The 14626-nt window shown below is 39.5% G+C and overlaps 1 protein-coding gene across 29 annotated transcripts in view; it reads right to left on the bottom strand.

The window, feature by feature from the left end:
• SORBS2 (sorbin and SH3 domain containing 2) overlaps nucleotides 1-14626 on the bottom strand; it is a 188061-nt gene that overhangs the window by 47024 nt on the left and 126411 nt on the right. For 22 of the 29 annotated variants that reach the window (XM_072122669.1, XM_072122681.1, XM_072122649.1 and 19 more), the window contains 5 exons: nucleotides 14409-14475; nucleotides 13018-13062; nucleotides 11362-11554; nucleotides 9264-9378; nucleotides 5788-5871 (listed from right to left, as the gene is read on the bottom strand). In XM_072122669.1, the coding sequence (XP_071978770.1) occupies nucleotides 5788-5871; nucleotides 9264-9378; nucleotides 11362-11554; nucleotides 13018-13062; nucleotides 14409-14475 (504 nt within the window). The remainder of the gene's footprint in view (nucleotides 1-5787; nucleotides 5872-9263; nucleotides 9379-11361; nucleotides 11555-13017; nucleotides 13063-14408; nucleotides 14476-14626) is intronic. The other 7 variants (XM_072122687.1, XM_072122715.1, XM_072122758.1 and 4 more) reach the window with 1 other exon arrangement.

The following is a 14626-nucleotide window of genomic DNA, read 5'->3' as shown; positions in this document are numbered from 1 at the left end:
TTGGCAGCTAATACATAGACAATGGAACAATGACCAGTGCAGGTTCGGCTGGGGTCACATCATGTTTTTTGCCACATTTTAAGGACACGTAGGAGGGATTCTGACTTGTCCTTACAACGTATGGTACAGACCTATCCCACTGTATGCTTATACAGTTGGATACCTCACCCGGGGACCCCTAACCCTTACTGAATGCTTTAGGGAAGGGGGGGGGGGCTGTACATCAGCAGACAGCAGATGGAGATTGGCTGAGGCTGATGTACAGGGGTGTTTCCCCAGTGATGTCACTCTCCTTATATGGACAGGGACATCCCCAGGTCCTCCCTTCCTGCAATACGCTGCATCCCCTCCCCATAGGCTTCTATTGCCTCCATTGAGAGCATACATCTCTCAGCAGGAGAGAGCAGGATGAAAAGATGTAGTTTTGCTGCATGTTTTCATCCTGCCTCCGTCTGCCACTATATGTCAATCTATACACTCTGCGTATAGGTTGGGAGCTTTTTTGTACACAAAAAAAGGCGATGTGAACCCAGCGTTACTGCAAAAACTGTATTGTGTAACCACGTTATGTCATAAAATTGCAATCATTACACCTCAGCATATACCAGTAAGCTTACCCCTGCAACCATAATGGACCTTACTACGAAAAATATTAGCCTGACTAATGTGGATAAGCCTGTCAGTATGAAATGGGACACGCTAGCATTGCTATTCTGTACTACACTTTGTTTGTAGCTGGACAAGCCTTGTTTTCTTTTTGGACAAGTTCAGTATAGATTCAAGGGAATAGGTCACCTGTTTCTCCCCCTTTAAACTATCAGCCTCCTCATGTGATGAGGGAAATATCCTCTCTAGAATTCTCTTTTATGTGAAATATCACCTGTTTAACTATAAAAGAAATATCCTATAAAGTCATATGCAAATGAGCTGAGAAGTGTCATATTTGTCTTAGATGAGTCCCTATGGCAGCAGAGGCATTGTTAATCTTTGTTCCTATAGCACCTAGAAACATGCTTTTGGTATCATAACCTACAGAACTGGAGATATAGACAGCTAAAAATATAATAAGAAGTGCAAGATACCGATAGAGATCTAATTCCCACCTTTGTCTGTATCTCTGGTTCTGTAGCTCACAGAACCCCAAGCCTGGTATGATATGAAAGATGAGATTCTTATTTTCAATATTACACAATAGGGCTTATTTACTGAGGGTCGTGGATCGCACTTTCGTCGGACTGTTCATGGTTTTCAGGATTTGTACAGCTTTGACAGGGATTTAACAGGGGATTGTGTAGCACACGATCAGATTGTGGCTGCTCTGGCTTTCATGCGACAGAAATTGGGGGTGCGGGCCATCGGATGATCTGACTTTTTCAGACTGAGCGGAGGATTTAACTTTCAATGTGTGTCGCAAGACAATGCACTTACATGCACCAGGAAGAGGAAGATGAACTCCAGCTGACCTGAGCGCGGGGAAGCGACACATTCAGGATATCGGGCGCACGATCTTAGTGAATTGCGGCAGAGTGCATGACTGTTGAACAATGCACTTTGGATGAACTCCAGCGGCCGGGTAAGTAAATGTGCCCTTATGTTTCTAGGTACTACAAGACTGAAGATAGGGGCGCTGTGTAGATAGGTAACGTTCCTCCTGCAGCCTATGTGACTCATCTCAGGCAAAATATGACCTTTTTTCAACTCATTTTCACATGACTTTGGAGGAAATTCTAGAAAGGACATAAAATCTGAAGGTGCTTATAGCTTAATGGGTTAAAATGTGGTAACAGGTTCTGTTAAAAATGAGAGGTGCATCAACAGCTACTGTATTACAGTGAACAACCCCAAATTTGTGCAACTCTTTTTGAACGTTCAAGTGTTTAGATGCAGGTTTTGAAGACAAAACCAGAAGATTATTGAAAGAAGTAGAGAATTACCATCTGTAAAATATAGTAACTGTAACTTAATATAAGATATGCAGTGTGCCTCTCTGCTGGGGGCTGCTAGGAAATGTTTTGGTGCCACCACATAGCAGTGGGTTGTGTGTGCAGTACCGAATTAGAGATAAAATCGGGGACCCTCCCATTAGTTTTGTGTTTGTCTAGTTTCTTTTTATCCTGTGCTTGTACTTTAAACTTGTGTTTTCTTGTACTGAAGAATTTATATTTATTTGGGACAAAAATGGGTAATCTCTTCAATTCTATTGACATACAATTCATGCTCACACCATACCTCACAGCATGCATAGGTCACCACCGCCTATAGACATGCTAAGGGATAGGTTGTGCATTGCATGAACTGGAGACACATTAAAACAGTTCATGCCTGGAACATTGCACACACTAAGGCCTCTTGCACACTAGCGTTGCGTTTCACGTCAGGGTGCAATGCGTGAAAAACTGACGTTTTTGCTGCGTTTTTGTTTCATTTTTGTTCGCGTTTTTTTGCGTTTTCGGTGCGTTTTTCACGCGCGTTTTTTAAGTCCATGGGACTTTTTCAAAGGGACCAAGGTTCGGGAATAAAATGTTTTATTTAATTGAAAAATAATGTCTTCTGATCAGTTGCAAACATCTGCGATCTATTCTTCACTGTTCCGCGCGCGTATATTATCTCCCGACAAGTTAGCAGATGTGAAGAACAGTGAAGAATAGAATAAAACCAGTGAACACAGTGAAAACAGTGACCACAGGATCATTTAAGATAAAAACACAGTGCAGAACACAGTGCAGAATAGATTACAGATGTTCGGCACATCTGCTTACTTGTCGGGAGATACGCGCGGAGCGCTGCGAACAAAATAGCATGTGAAGAACAATATATATGTGTGAAGAAGACATTGCAGATGTATGGAAACATCTGCAATGTGTTCTTTACACACATATATATTGTTCTTCACATGCTATTTTGTTCGCAGCGCTCCGCGCGTATCTCCCGACAAGTAAGCAGATGTGCCGAACATCTGTAATCTATTCTTCACTGTGTTCTGCACTGTGTTTTTATCTTAAATGATCCTGTGGTCACTGTTTTCACTGTGTTCACTGGTTTTATTCTATTCTTCACTGTTCTTCATTGTGTTTTTTTAATTAAATGATCGTTCGCGAGCAGGGGAAATACTGTTATACTGGTCACCTAGCAACCCTTACGTTTAAAACGCATTGCACTCGCATTGCACTTGCAATGATTGCGAGTGCAATGCGTTCTTGATGCATCTCCATAGACTTGAATGGGGCGTGAAAATTGCGCGTGACTCGCAAAAATAGAGCATGCTGCGATTTTGACGCGCGTGCAAACGAACGCAAGCACGCGCGTTGAAAACCACGCAAATGGAGAAAGACCCATTGAATACAATGGGACAGAGTGCAATGCGAGTTCTGAGCGTCAAATGCACGCGCAGAACTCGCGCGTGAAAAACGCCAGTGGAGAAGGGGCCTTACTGTGCGGTTTTAAGTGTTTTTAAATGTTTGTTATATGTGAGATTAAAATGTAAAAATAAAAGTTATATTTTTTGAAAATTTCACTATTCAGAATTGGTTACTACTAGCCGTTTAAATACAATTCCCCTCTTGCTTCTTTAACTCATACAGAATTGTTTAGGGAATTGTGGCTACTATAGTCTAATTGTCCACATTAACTCTTCAATTCTATTTTGATTTTTTATTTGGAGAGTAGGAAACTTATTTGATGTAGCGCTAAATGTTCCTTTAATCTCATTTGTCATCTGATTCCCTTTATGGATACTAGCTTAGTTATGTATATGCTCATATATGACATACAGTATCATAGAAAGTTACATAGTAAGGACAATAGTACCATAGAACTATGTTGAAAAGGAGTAATATGAAATACTATATCACAGTCATATACAACAGCAGACACGGGTAAAACTAGATCTAAGAGAGGCACCAATGATCGTTACTTAAAGTGAACCTGTCAGCAGCAATGTCATTTTAGCAGGTTCCAATAGCCTTTGCTATGCTGATTTTAAAACTGCCTTTGTCATCACCCTGAATACTGCCACTACTTTATAAAACTTTATTTCACATTAACTGGTTAGCCAGTGGCCAACAGAGTGTGGGGAGTCCCTGGGGAAGGGAAGCTGCAGTAGCTTGTGTGTGCCTGGGTCACTCTCCACTCGTCCACACTCAACCAGCTCCCTTCCCCTCCTGACTTCTTGTCATGTGAATTGAGCAGTTAGGGGAGGGAGTGGAGGGTGTGGAGTAGATGAAGAATGCATGAGGAGACACAGGCACACACAGGCTGCCCCCACCCTCCCCTGGACTCAGCACACGCTGCTGGCTGGGAGCCAGGTAATGGCAAATAACATTTTACCTCACAGCATTGTACAGAATGTGGACAAAGGCATTTTTTTAAATTAGTATAGCATATGCTATGAAAACCTGTCACCTGCTCAAAATGGCATTTCTGGTGCCAGGTTCACTTTAAACAATTTTTTAACTCCTTCCCAGCGCGCCATGTAATATTATGGTGCACGTCAGGAATCAGTCAGGTTGTCCAACCAATCACGGCATGTAAATGCCTCAGGCAAAGCTGCCAGAGGAATTTAAGTCCCGGCGGCATGTGGGTGCTGCCATATTGGATTGGATCGCTGCCCCCTGTAAGGTAATCGGGGGGCAGCAATCTGTTGCTATGACAGCCTCGGGTCATACAAAGACTCGTTTTAAACCATCAATTATGTGAGAATTGCATTTTGTAATAGATGATGTGAAAAATCCCTATATACTGCCATACTGTAGAATTGTAGAATGGCAGCATATGGTAGGATCAATCAGACAACAAGGGTTAAAGTACCCGGGGGGGGGGGGGGAATGGGAGAGAAGTGGCCAGAAGATGGCAAAATTACTATTATTATTATTTTTTTTGAACAGCAGGTTTGATCAGCACCCTGATTGTAACAACCCAAAGAATGAAGTGGACATGTCATTTGGGAGGCACAATGAAATCACAAAATAATGGCGCAAAAAATACATTTTTTTTTCCACCAATTTCACTGCATTTGGAATTTTTTACCTGCTTCACAGTACACGGCATGGAATATTGAATACCATCACTATGAAGTGCAATTTGGTACACAATAAACAAGCCCTCACGCAGCTATTTACATGGAAAAATTTAAAAGTTATCGATTTTTAAAGGAGCGGAGTGAAAAAATGAAAACGCAAAAAAACAAAAAAAAGGGCCTGGCGTTAAGGGGTTAAAAATTCTTACAAAAATAATATTATTTATTTTTGAATAATGTTATCTTCAAATTTAATCTATTTTTTTTTTTTAATGTTACACTTGTTATCCAAAGTAATAAGTACGTAATGGTTTTCTTGTAATAGGGCAGCATTTTATTCCGATCTCTAGATGTGAGCTTTCATGAGTGCTTTGATCACAGTTAGAAGTGGTACTTTATTCATGCAGCAGCCCACACTGGAGCTGTATAAGTAGTCTCCACTGGGTTTAATGGTTTCTGTGATTTGTACTGTAATAAGCTTTTTTACATCTTCCGTCCATTGTAGAAATGGGTGCACAGTATATCCACATAAGACATTCAGAAGTGTCATTTCATGGCTTACAGGAGGCTCTATGATGTAACGTATATATATCCTGTGATATCCAAATTAAATACATTGTTAGGATTATGTAGGGATTGCTTCCGTCTACAAATAGGTGCACAGCATACACTTTTCCTACATGGTGCATAAGTGGGAGTTAATAAACCATAAACTTCACAGGATTAGATTATCCTAACACCTACTGTAAGCATTAGTATCTAACCTCACTTACCGGATGTCCAAACTCCAGCTCTGAAAAGAATTTATACCATGGTTCATTCTCTAAATCTATCTCATCTGGATTTATACGACCATTCTGGAGTAGGAAGCAAGGAGGGGGGAGGTAAAAGGTACTCAAAAAGGGTGCAAAAATTCTAAAATGATAGCAGTAAAAAGCATAAAACACTAGTGCGGGGGATGCTAAATAAGTTTATTAGCAGAGCCAGCGCTCAACACTGATTCACTATAAAATGTAAAAGGGTAGGTTTACCTGCAGACAGAAGGGCACATCTACATGAAAGGTCAAGTAGTGTTATAAATACTTTGAATAACTTTCCCTTGTGTTGATCTTGTGTCATGTGTGTTATGATACATTCACATTTCTGATTGCTTAGGGTCACACTGCAGACATTGTGGATAGGGCATATGTGTCAGTAAAAAACACCTGTTTAAAGGGTTTTCCATGATAATCTTATTGCATATCTATCCATAGGAAAGGTTATCAATATCCTATCAGCTAGCTTGGAGAACAGAGATGGATATAGCTCCATTCTCCTCATAGTGGCTGAGATCGGAACTGCAGCTGAGTGCCTATGGAAATCCCCTTTAAGTAGCAGCATTATCCGATCCTACAATAACCCTGACACTGGATATATATAAGCAGCAGATACATAGTAACCTGGATCCTCCTCCCTGATGAATCCACCTACTTTCTATGCCTTGTTTATTTAGTATGGCGAGTAAAGGAATAAATCTATAATTCTGTACATTCTGCAAATAATACATTGCTATAATAATAAAGATGTCCAAATACCCTATATATATCGCAGATGTACCTTAAACTTGCTGAAATAAGTAAATATTTCTTGTTCTAGTCTAAGCTTCCACATAAGATGGACTGTATCTGTGGTATGGGAAATCTTTGGCATTTGTTCCATGATTTATATCCTGTCAGAGAGTTCACATTTAGTTTTTATACAGGGTTTGATGTAGTGCTTATGCAACTGCTGCAGCAAACATTGCCTGGCAAGAAGCCCTGGTTATTCCTGCCTAATAACATAGCATACCCACCAGGCTAGACCTAGACTGCACTATTCCTTTAATTATGCATTTTCCCAGAAGTCCCAGATGATTTATGGAATGTATTTCCCTTAGCGTTTGGAATATCCCATTTTCAACTAATACTATTTTGATTAATTATTACCAAGTACATAAATGGTACAGAATACATCATTTCAATTTTGCTGTCAAGACTCTCTTAGATCATAGTGTTAACATTAGTTCCATATAAATTGGTACAAACACTTCTTGTGCCCTGTGATAATTGTAAAGATTTAATGCCTGGATTCATTTTCTTTGATGAGTTGCTCTGTAAATGTGGTCGCTGATAAGCAACATAGATACAGATAGAGTCAGTATTTCCTGGTAGATTATTACAGTATATATGGTTAGTTCAAGTTGCAGTTCAAAGGGATAACATTTTATACAATCTACAATCCATACACACAGTATAAGATTATAATATACATATCATATGATATTCCCCTGTTGGCCATGCTTGTTACATTTTTCTTACTAAAAGCAAAAGTTTAGCAGTCACATTGAGTCACATTAAAACATTAGCAGCTCAGCAAATACAGTACATTGTATAATTTATCTGATATTTATTCAGCCTTTATAATAGCGTTGCATTTATGAAGATGCAGGTTGTCGCTAGAAATGGGATGTCTCTGTGCTGCAGCATAAAATATGCCCAAAAATGTGGATAGGGATGAACAATTCACCTATAGTAATAGAACAATTATTGCTACATGTAAATGCAGGCAACCAGCAGACAATGATCTAGAACAGGGGTGCACAACCTGTACATACTGCCTGCACCCACCTACCAGGCAGACACCAATGAGCCAGTAGTGGATTATAATACGGGTGGTTTGGGCAGCAGCAGGGCCTCTAGAGGGCCAATAATACTGCATTGTAGATATAATAAAGAAAGGGACCCCCAGCCCTAAAATCTTCCTATATATGTGTGCTGGCTCATATACAAGGGCTCTTCCAGAAATGTTGAAGATCCCTGAACTGCAGAACTTTAAGTAGATAGAAGGGAGCCCCTACTTTCCCAAGAAATTTGGCAATGTATTTAGGCAGTAAATGGCAAACCATTAAAAAAATTTCTGGAGTCTCCATAATGTATTGCATGGTCTGGGGCAGTGATGCACCAACCATGAGGTGAGTTGAGCCTGTTGCATCAGGCAGCACCACCTACAACAAAATAGGAGGCAGAATCAGGGACACAGTCAACTCCTACAAAGCAGGATCTGCCACTTATAAATAAATAAATGTCTCTTCACATCTGATGTCAACATGGGTATGAGACACTGTATAGAGAACCCTGTTACCAAAAAAATAACCTGGTACATTACATTACATCACCGTTCTATAGCTTTGGGTTTGGGTTCGCCCCTGGTCTGGGTTACGCGTTAGATACGGTCTGAATGCAGTATTTGCAGAATCTCTGGTGGTATTTAGTGCTGTACTTTGGTATTTATATCTACTATATCTACTTGTATCTACTATACTGTTGTAGTTAGCACATATATGGTGCTGGTTACATGTGCAACCAGGCTGCCTTCACACTAACGTATGGGGGACGTATGTACGGCCGCAAGCTTGCATAGACAGCAATGGTTGCACGGACCAATACCGCTCTGTACACAGGAAAAAGATAATGTCCTATCTTTCCCTGTGTTGCAGCCCGTACGAAGAACATTTCTATGGAGAGGGGTCACCTTCCTCCTCTTCATTGCGCTGGACTTATGCGGGGGCATATGTTCATGTAAATGTAGACTTAGGGCGATAAAGGTTGTGCACCCCTCATCTAAAATGACTCTTCATAAAAATGTCTTTTCCTGATCATTGCCTGCTTGGTTGAGCCTCGCAAAGGGGCACTATACCCTATTGTGTAGTGAGAAGTAGTACATTGTCTATTCAAAATGATTTTTTTTTTCATATAAAATTAAGATGCACGTATTGAGTCATTCTGAAAATGACAACCATTTTCTACCTCTAGACCCAGCAATAAATGAATCATTGTTCTATGATGTGAGGTGTCTATTATACTGCCAAAAGCACAAAGTATCTCCCTTGCCAAAAAAGTACAATCATCCACACCTTGTAAAACTGCTCAGTATGCAAATTATGCCTTCCACTATGACAGGATAACATAAGACATGACAACACAAACCATTGGTATTTGTTATTAAAGGGCTATGAAGATTTGTAGTCGGTGTCATGTCGTGGAAAGTCAAGGGTTGGAAATTACTAGACTACTCAAACTTCAAAACTAGCCTAAGTGCAAACTCATCTATTAATTATTATAAACATATGCCATTTTGATGTAAAATGTACCATATTGAGTTTCTTGAGCCCTGGTACTTGCTATGGTACCAGCCCTTTGTTGTGGACTGCTAGTTCACACATTGCTCTTACCGGTCTTTCATGCTCAAGGATGGAGGATTTGCCTGGTTCATACTCAAAAATACTCCGTGGCTCAGAACGGAACTTGCGAGTATCCACTTTTCTGTCTGGTGGCTCCCATTCATTTCTTGATAGGGGAAATATAAATATTAGTACAGATGACACAGGGTGGAGGACTTATCATCTGCCATTGCCACTATGTAAGATTTACATGGATGTTATTTTGAAATTTACAAATGCACATAAAGAGAATTTATTTTGATAAAATTATCTTACAATTATTAATACCGTTCCATTTAATACTGTACATTAGCACCATATAAATATTATAATAATACTAATGATATCAGTCTTCAGCCAATCATAACACATTGTAGTCTTAACTGGACCCTGTTGAAAGAATGAGCCTAAAGGTCAAAAACTAACAGGCACATTTGCATAATGTAATATAAAACAACAATGTCCTTTTTCTAATCTGTAATAGGATTACAACATCAAACATTAAAATGTCAGATTAATGGATAAAAACTGAACACTTCCCGAAAGCAATTTTTTTGCCAAATATGCATTGCAAACTATACAGATACAAAGGGGGCATTTATTAGTCGCTTTCCGACATATTTTTTCCTTGCTGTGCCTCGTGCGCCATTAGTCTGCCAAGTTTTATTACACCTTTATGAATGTGGAGTCAGTTCAGAACCTTTTCGATCATGCGCTAATTTATTAAGCTCTCGCAACAAAATCTAAAATCCCAGTCTAACATACCGCAAAAAAAATGGACCATGCACCAGAATTGATGAATGCCCCCCAAAGTGTGTCTGGTAGAAGTGGTCATAGCGCTCTGGTCAGATGAAAGAGATAGGAATGTGATCAAATATAGTCTGAGACATCATCTGTAAAGAACTCTGTTTTTACCATCCTGTAATAACTTTCTGGCCTGTAGACCTCTAAATAGAATCTGTATGGTGGGACTATTTGTATGTTTGGGTTGGGGCACTTGGCTATACTGTAGGAACAGAAAATTCTTTAATGGAAGGTAGAAATTATTCTAAATGCACTGGCACACTGGCGCATGCGCACTGTATCTTAATTTCGCATGGCCGTCTGCTTTGTATTGTGCGTATGCGCCAGTGCTTTCCGAGAGCTTGGTGATGTCACCGTCTCTCGGGAGGGAGGGTGGGGGGAGCAATTTCACACACGCAAGGCGCGTGCATTATCATGATTGTGACCAGGCACCAAGCGTCCTGGTGCGCCGAATGGGTCATTGGATTAGGGAAAAAATAGATTTTTTTTGCCAAACTGCGCATTTATCTGCCTTCACAAGACCACCTTGTGAAGGCAGGCACCTTGGTAGGATTAAAAATCGTACAAATTAACCTGAGGGGCTCCAGGTTCCATAGATGTCAATGGAGTCTGGAGACCCTTAGGCTAATTTGCATAATATTTAAAATCTTTTTTCCCTAAAAACAAGGACTTAAGAAGCCAAAAGAAAAGAGGATCTTGTCAGAAATGGCCACCAGCATGTATGTGGGCTAGGCTTACAATCCTTATCCTAGTAGTAAAGGTCCTTTAAGGATGATAGTGAAGTTTACTGCAGCAGATTGATGATTAGGCAAATATCTTACTCTAGTTTCCTGGACTACCCCTGGGGGACTGGAGTAGATTTGAGCATGACACATGACAAATCAGAAGTTGCCTGAAGAGGACTGAAAGGTGGAGTGGGTTCACTCACTTTAAAAAAAAGTTGCAAATTTGAGGCTACAAATTCTATTTTATTGGGCACCATTTTACATTGCAAAAATCAGATTTAGACATGATGACATAAAAATATTATTAATCATAAAGGACAGAATAATGTGACCCAGGGATACCTTTTGTCTTCAGGAGCAATAATAAAGTTTTTTGAGAATTGGGATCAACAAGGTTGGACTAGATAGACATGATAGACAGACAAATGGATTTATTAGAAAATGTTGTAGGAAATGTTATAAACCAAACATAAATGAATAGCTGCATGGTGGCGCTACCCAAAAAACCCAAACCTATTTTTTTAATACAGTTTACCAAAAAAGAAAAGAAACGGAAGGAACATTAATATTTATGGACTTACTTTTCTGGAGAGGTCAGCTCCCGCATGCGTTGAGGCACGGAGGGAGGAAGAACAGGTACAGGAGGAGGCGGCAATGGGGATGAAGCTCTGAACACATCTGTGCCATTGTCAGAGATACTTTTAGATAGAGGCCGGTATGTTTGGGTCTTTGCAGCAGGGTGTGAATAGGCTGGCATTGCTGAACTATAATTATCTGTTACCGAAAAGACAAAAAAAACTACGGTATGCATAGTTCACATCTTCACATTACACACTTTTACAGCAATGTAGAGCAGTTTTTGCAAGGCCATGGCCCTTTTATTGCACAAGTAGTAAACGTTTCTAAAAACTCTCTTAGACCCTTGATAAATGTGGCAGAACTATTATAAAGGAATGTTCATTTACTCAAACAAATAAAACATACAAAAAAATAACCTCTCTGAATGTTACAGTTTTCTACCAACACTTTCAAAAAATTTTTATTCTGCTAATATTCCAGCAAAAAATGAAACATTTCTGAAAATTGTGGTAAAATGTATTGTATATTAGATTGCAAAACAAAGTATTGGGTGAATTCCCCAATCAGGAGATCCTGCAAATGTCTGCACAAGATCCTACCTTTCGACAAATCAATGTAACGTCTTCATCCAATACAAACTTTAACATAAAAAGAAACATCTCCGTCCAGACCATAATAAATCCAAGTAAACAAAGAAGAAAACTATTGCATACTGTAAATCAGAGTCTATAGTTATGATTCAATATTACACTGGGTGAAATATTGTTGCTTATAATTTCCTATCATTTCATTTCTTAATAGTGACCATGGTAATAGCCTTGTGTCTTATATTGTGATATCAAATATACACCTAAGGCTACATTCACACGGCCGTATGGGGAACGTATATATAAGGCCGACGCATATATGCTGTATATATGTCCTACATAGACAGCAATGGGCTCACGGCGCCGTACTGGAGCAGTACGGTGCTGCACACATGCGGCTGTACTGTTGCATAGCAGGGAGAAAGACAGGACATGTCTTATCTCCCCCCGTAATACGGTGCTGTGTGCCATACACCGCTGTGGAGAGGGGCGGAGGTGAGCGGCGCTCACCCACTCCTCCTCTCCTGGATGCCGACGTGTACCCACCGTTCTACGGTATGGCAAGCACACGCTCATGTGAATGTAGCCTAATATGGAGAAATTGTTAAAACCCTCGGAGGGAATAACTATAGGCAAAAAAAGCTTTTGCAGACAACGTGTATGGCCATCCAAGGATGAAAGAAAAGCACTGTAAGGTATAAACTGGAATCAGCGAGTGCTTCATGTAATTAAATCCTAATAGGGTGTAAAATAAGGGCTTATTTAGGGCACACAGCCCAATTTAACTCCAGTATAACCTAATTTGTAATGTTTGGATGGATGTGACCATGTGAAACTTTTTTATAGTGTCGAAAATTGGACCTTTCCTATGCCAGAAAACTACCGGTTAGTAATCCTATGTACGGATAACTTCCGCTTAGTAATCCTATGTACGGATAACTTCCGCTTAGTAAATTCTTTATAGAAGCATGTACTGAAATACGTGCTAATAAACGCCTTCCATAACAAGCCATTCTTACTGATAAATCTCTTATTTACTGTCAACCTATGTGTATGGATTGAGTAACTCACCTGTATTATATGCGTAGGCTGGGCTGGAATAATCACTGTCATTGTCTGTAAAACAAACAGAAATTCTGATTCCCGGAGCACAAACCAAGAATTATTTCCACCTTCTATTTTATGTCTCATGGTTCAGCTCATTTCACAGCTCATCTCACCTTAAAATGACTGTGTTCCCATACATTCTCCTTGTTGGAGATTTGTCCTTGTCATATTATTGCATTTCGAGGCTCTTATCGGGGGTCATACTTTATACTCAAGTCCCAATGATAATCTGTGCACATAAATATCTGCAGAGTTCTGCAGAAATGACGCTCTTAAGAGCTTGTTTAATATTTCACAAATGTAATGGTGATTTGTGACTCTAATTTTAACATCCCTGATCCATGACCTGAATTTCAATGAAGTCTGGTGAATTTATATGAAGGATTTGTTAATGGAGGTTACATATTGTGAGATATTGGATATTAGGTGCAAATTATTTGCTACCAGGATCGTAAATAGGAGAGGCAGGGTCCCATAGCAGACTTCTAAAAGAAACCCCCCTTCCCGCTTTAAAATATGCATATTACACTCATACACACACACATTTATATACATAAACGTACTGTTATTCACTTATACACACATACATTTATACTCTTTTACACATATATGCACGCATATAGAGCCTATACACATGACACATACACACATATACTGTGCCACATACAGACATACAGCATATATACACAACATACACCATATACACATACAGTATATACACATCACAGATACACACATATATACAGCATATTATACATCACATGTGTGTTATACATATTATGCTGTACAATATATATATATATATATATATATATATATATATATATATATATATAATGGCGCACATCCTCCATTATTTAGTGTCAGGTCAGATGACGGGGCCCCCTGACACTGTGGGCCCCATATTGGCTGCTACTGCTGTAAATACGCCTCTGTTTGCTACAATACATTTCTCAATAAATTCTACAAACACAGGTTAGGGTGAATACACATATAAGAGTTATGTCCATCCAGCTGTTTTATGTCAGAGTCTCACAAATCTGATGATCACATGGTGCTCTGGATCCACCTGTACAGCACTAATAGGAATAGTATAGCCAGATCAAAACTGCTGCATGTAATGTTTTTTGATCCAATGCTGTATACTTGTACATCTGATGCAGCCTTTGGGGTTGGAGGGAAACATATATGACTGTACCCTAATAAGTTGGTGAACTATCTTTATTATAAAATGAGCTGTCAGGGCTTGTGAAAATGTCACATCAGAAAAAAATGTTCAGAAACAATGCAAAATCTGATAACAGGTAGGTGGGCCATGAAACAATCCCTTCACATTACACAGAGCATTCACGTACCTGGTTTGTGGACCATGTGAATCTGCTTGAACATTGTCTTGTACCAGTCTTTTGGTCTGTCAACAGTCTGGAGAGAAAAGGAACAAAATAACATTATTTCTAAAAGTACAAATACTAATAAGAAAGCATCCAAAAGGATAAAAATCCACCAAATTACCAGTCTGCTCAGTAGGGCTACCAGATCGCTAGATACTGACTGTGAATGATCTGTTAGAGAA

Source organism: Engystomops pustulosus, chromosome 1 (genome assembly GCF_040894005.1).
Source record: "Engystomops pustulosus chromosome 1, aEngPut4.maternal, whole genome shotgun sequence".
Taxonomy (NCBI): Eukaryota; Metazoa; Chordata; class Amphibia; order Anura; family Leptodactylidae; genus Engystomops; species Engystomops pustulosus.
The sequence above is the reverse complement of the archived record's forward strand: the minus strand, read 5'-3'. Positions and strand labels throughout refer to the sequence as shown.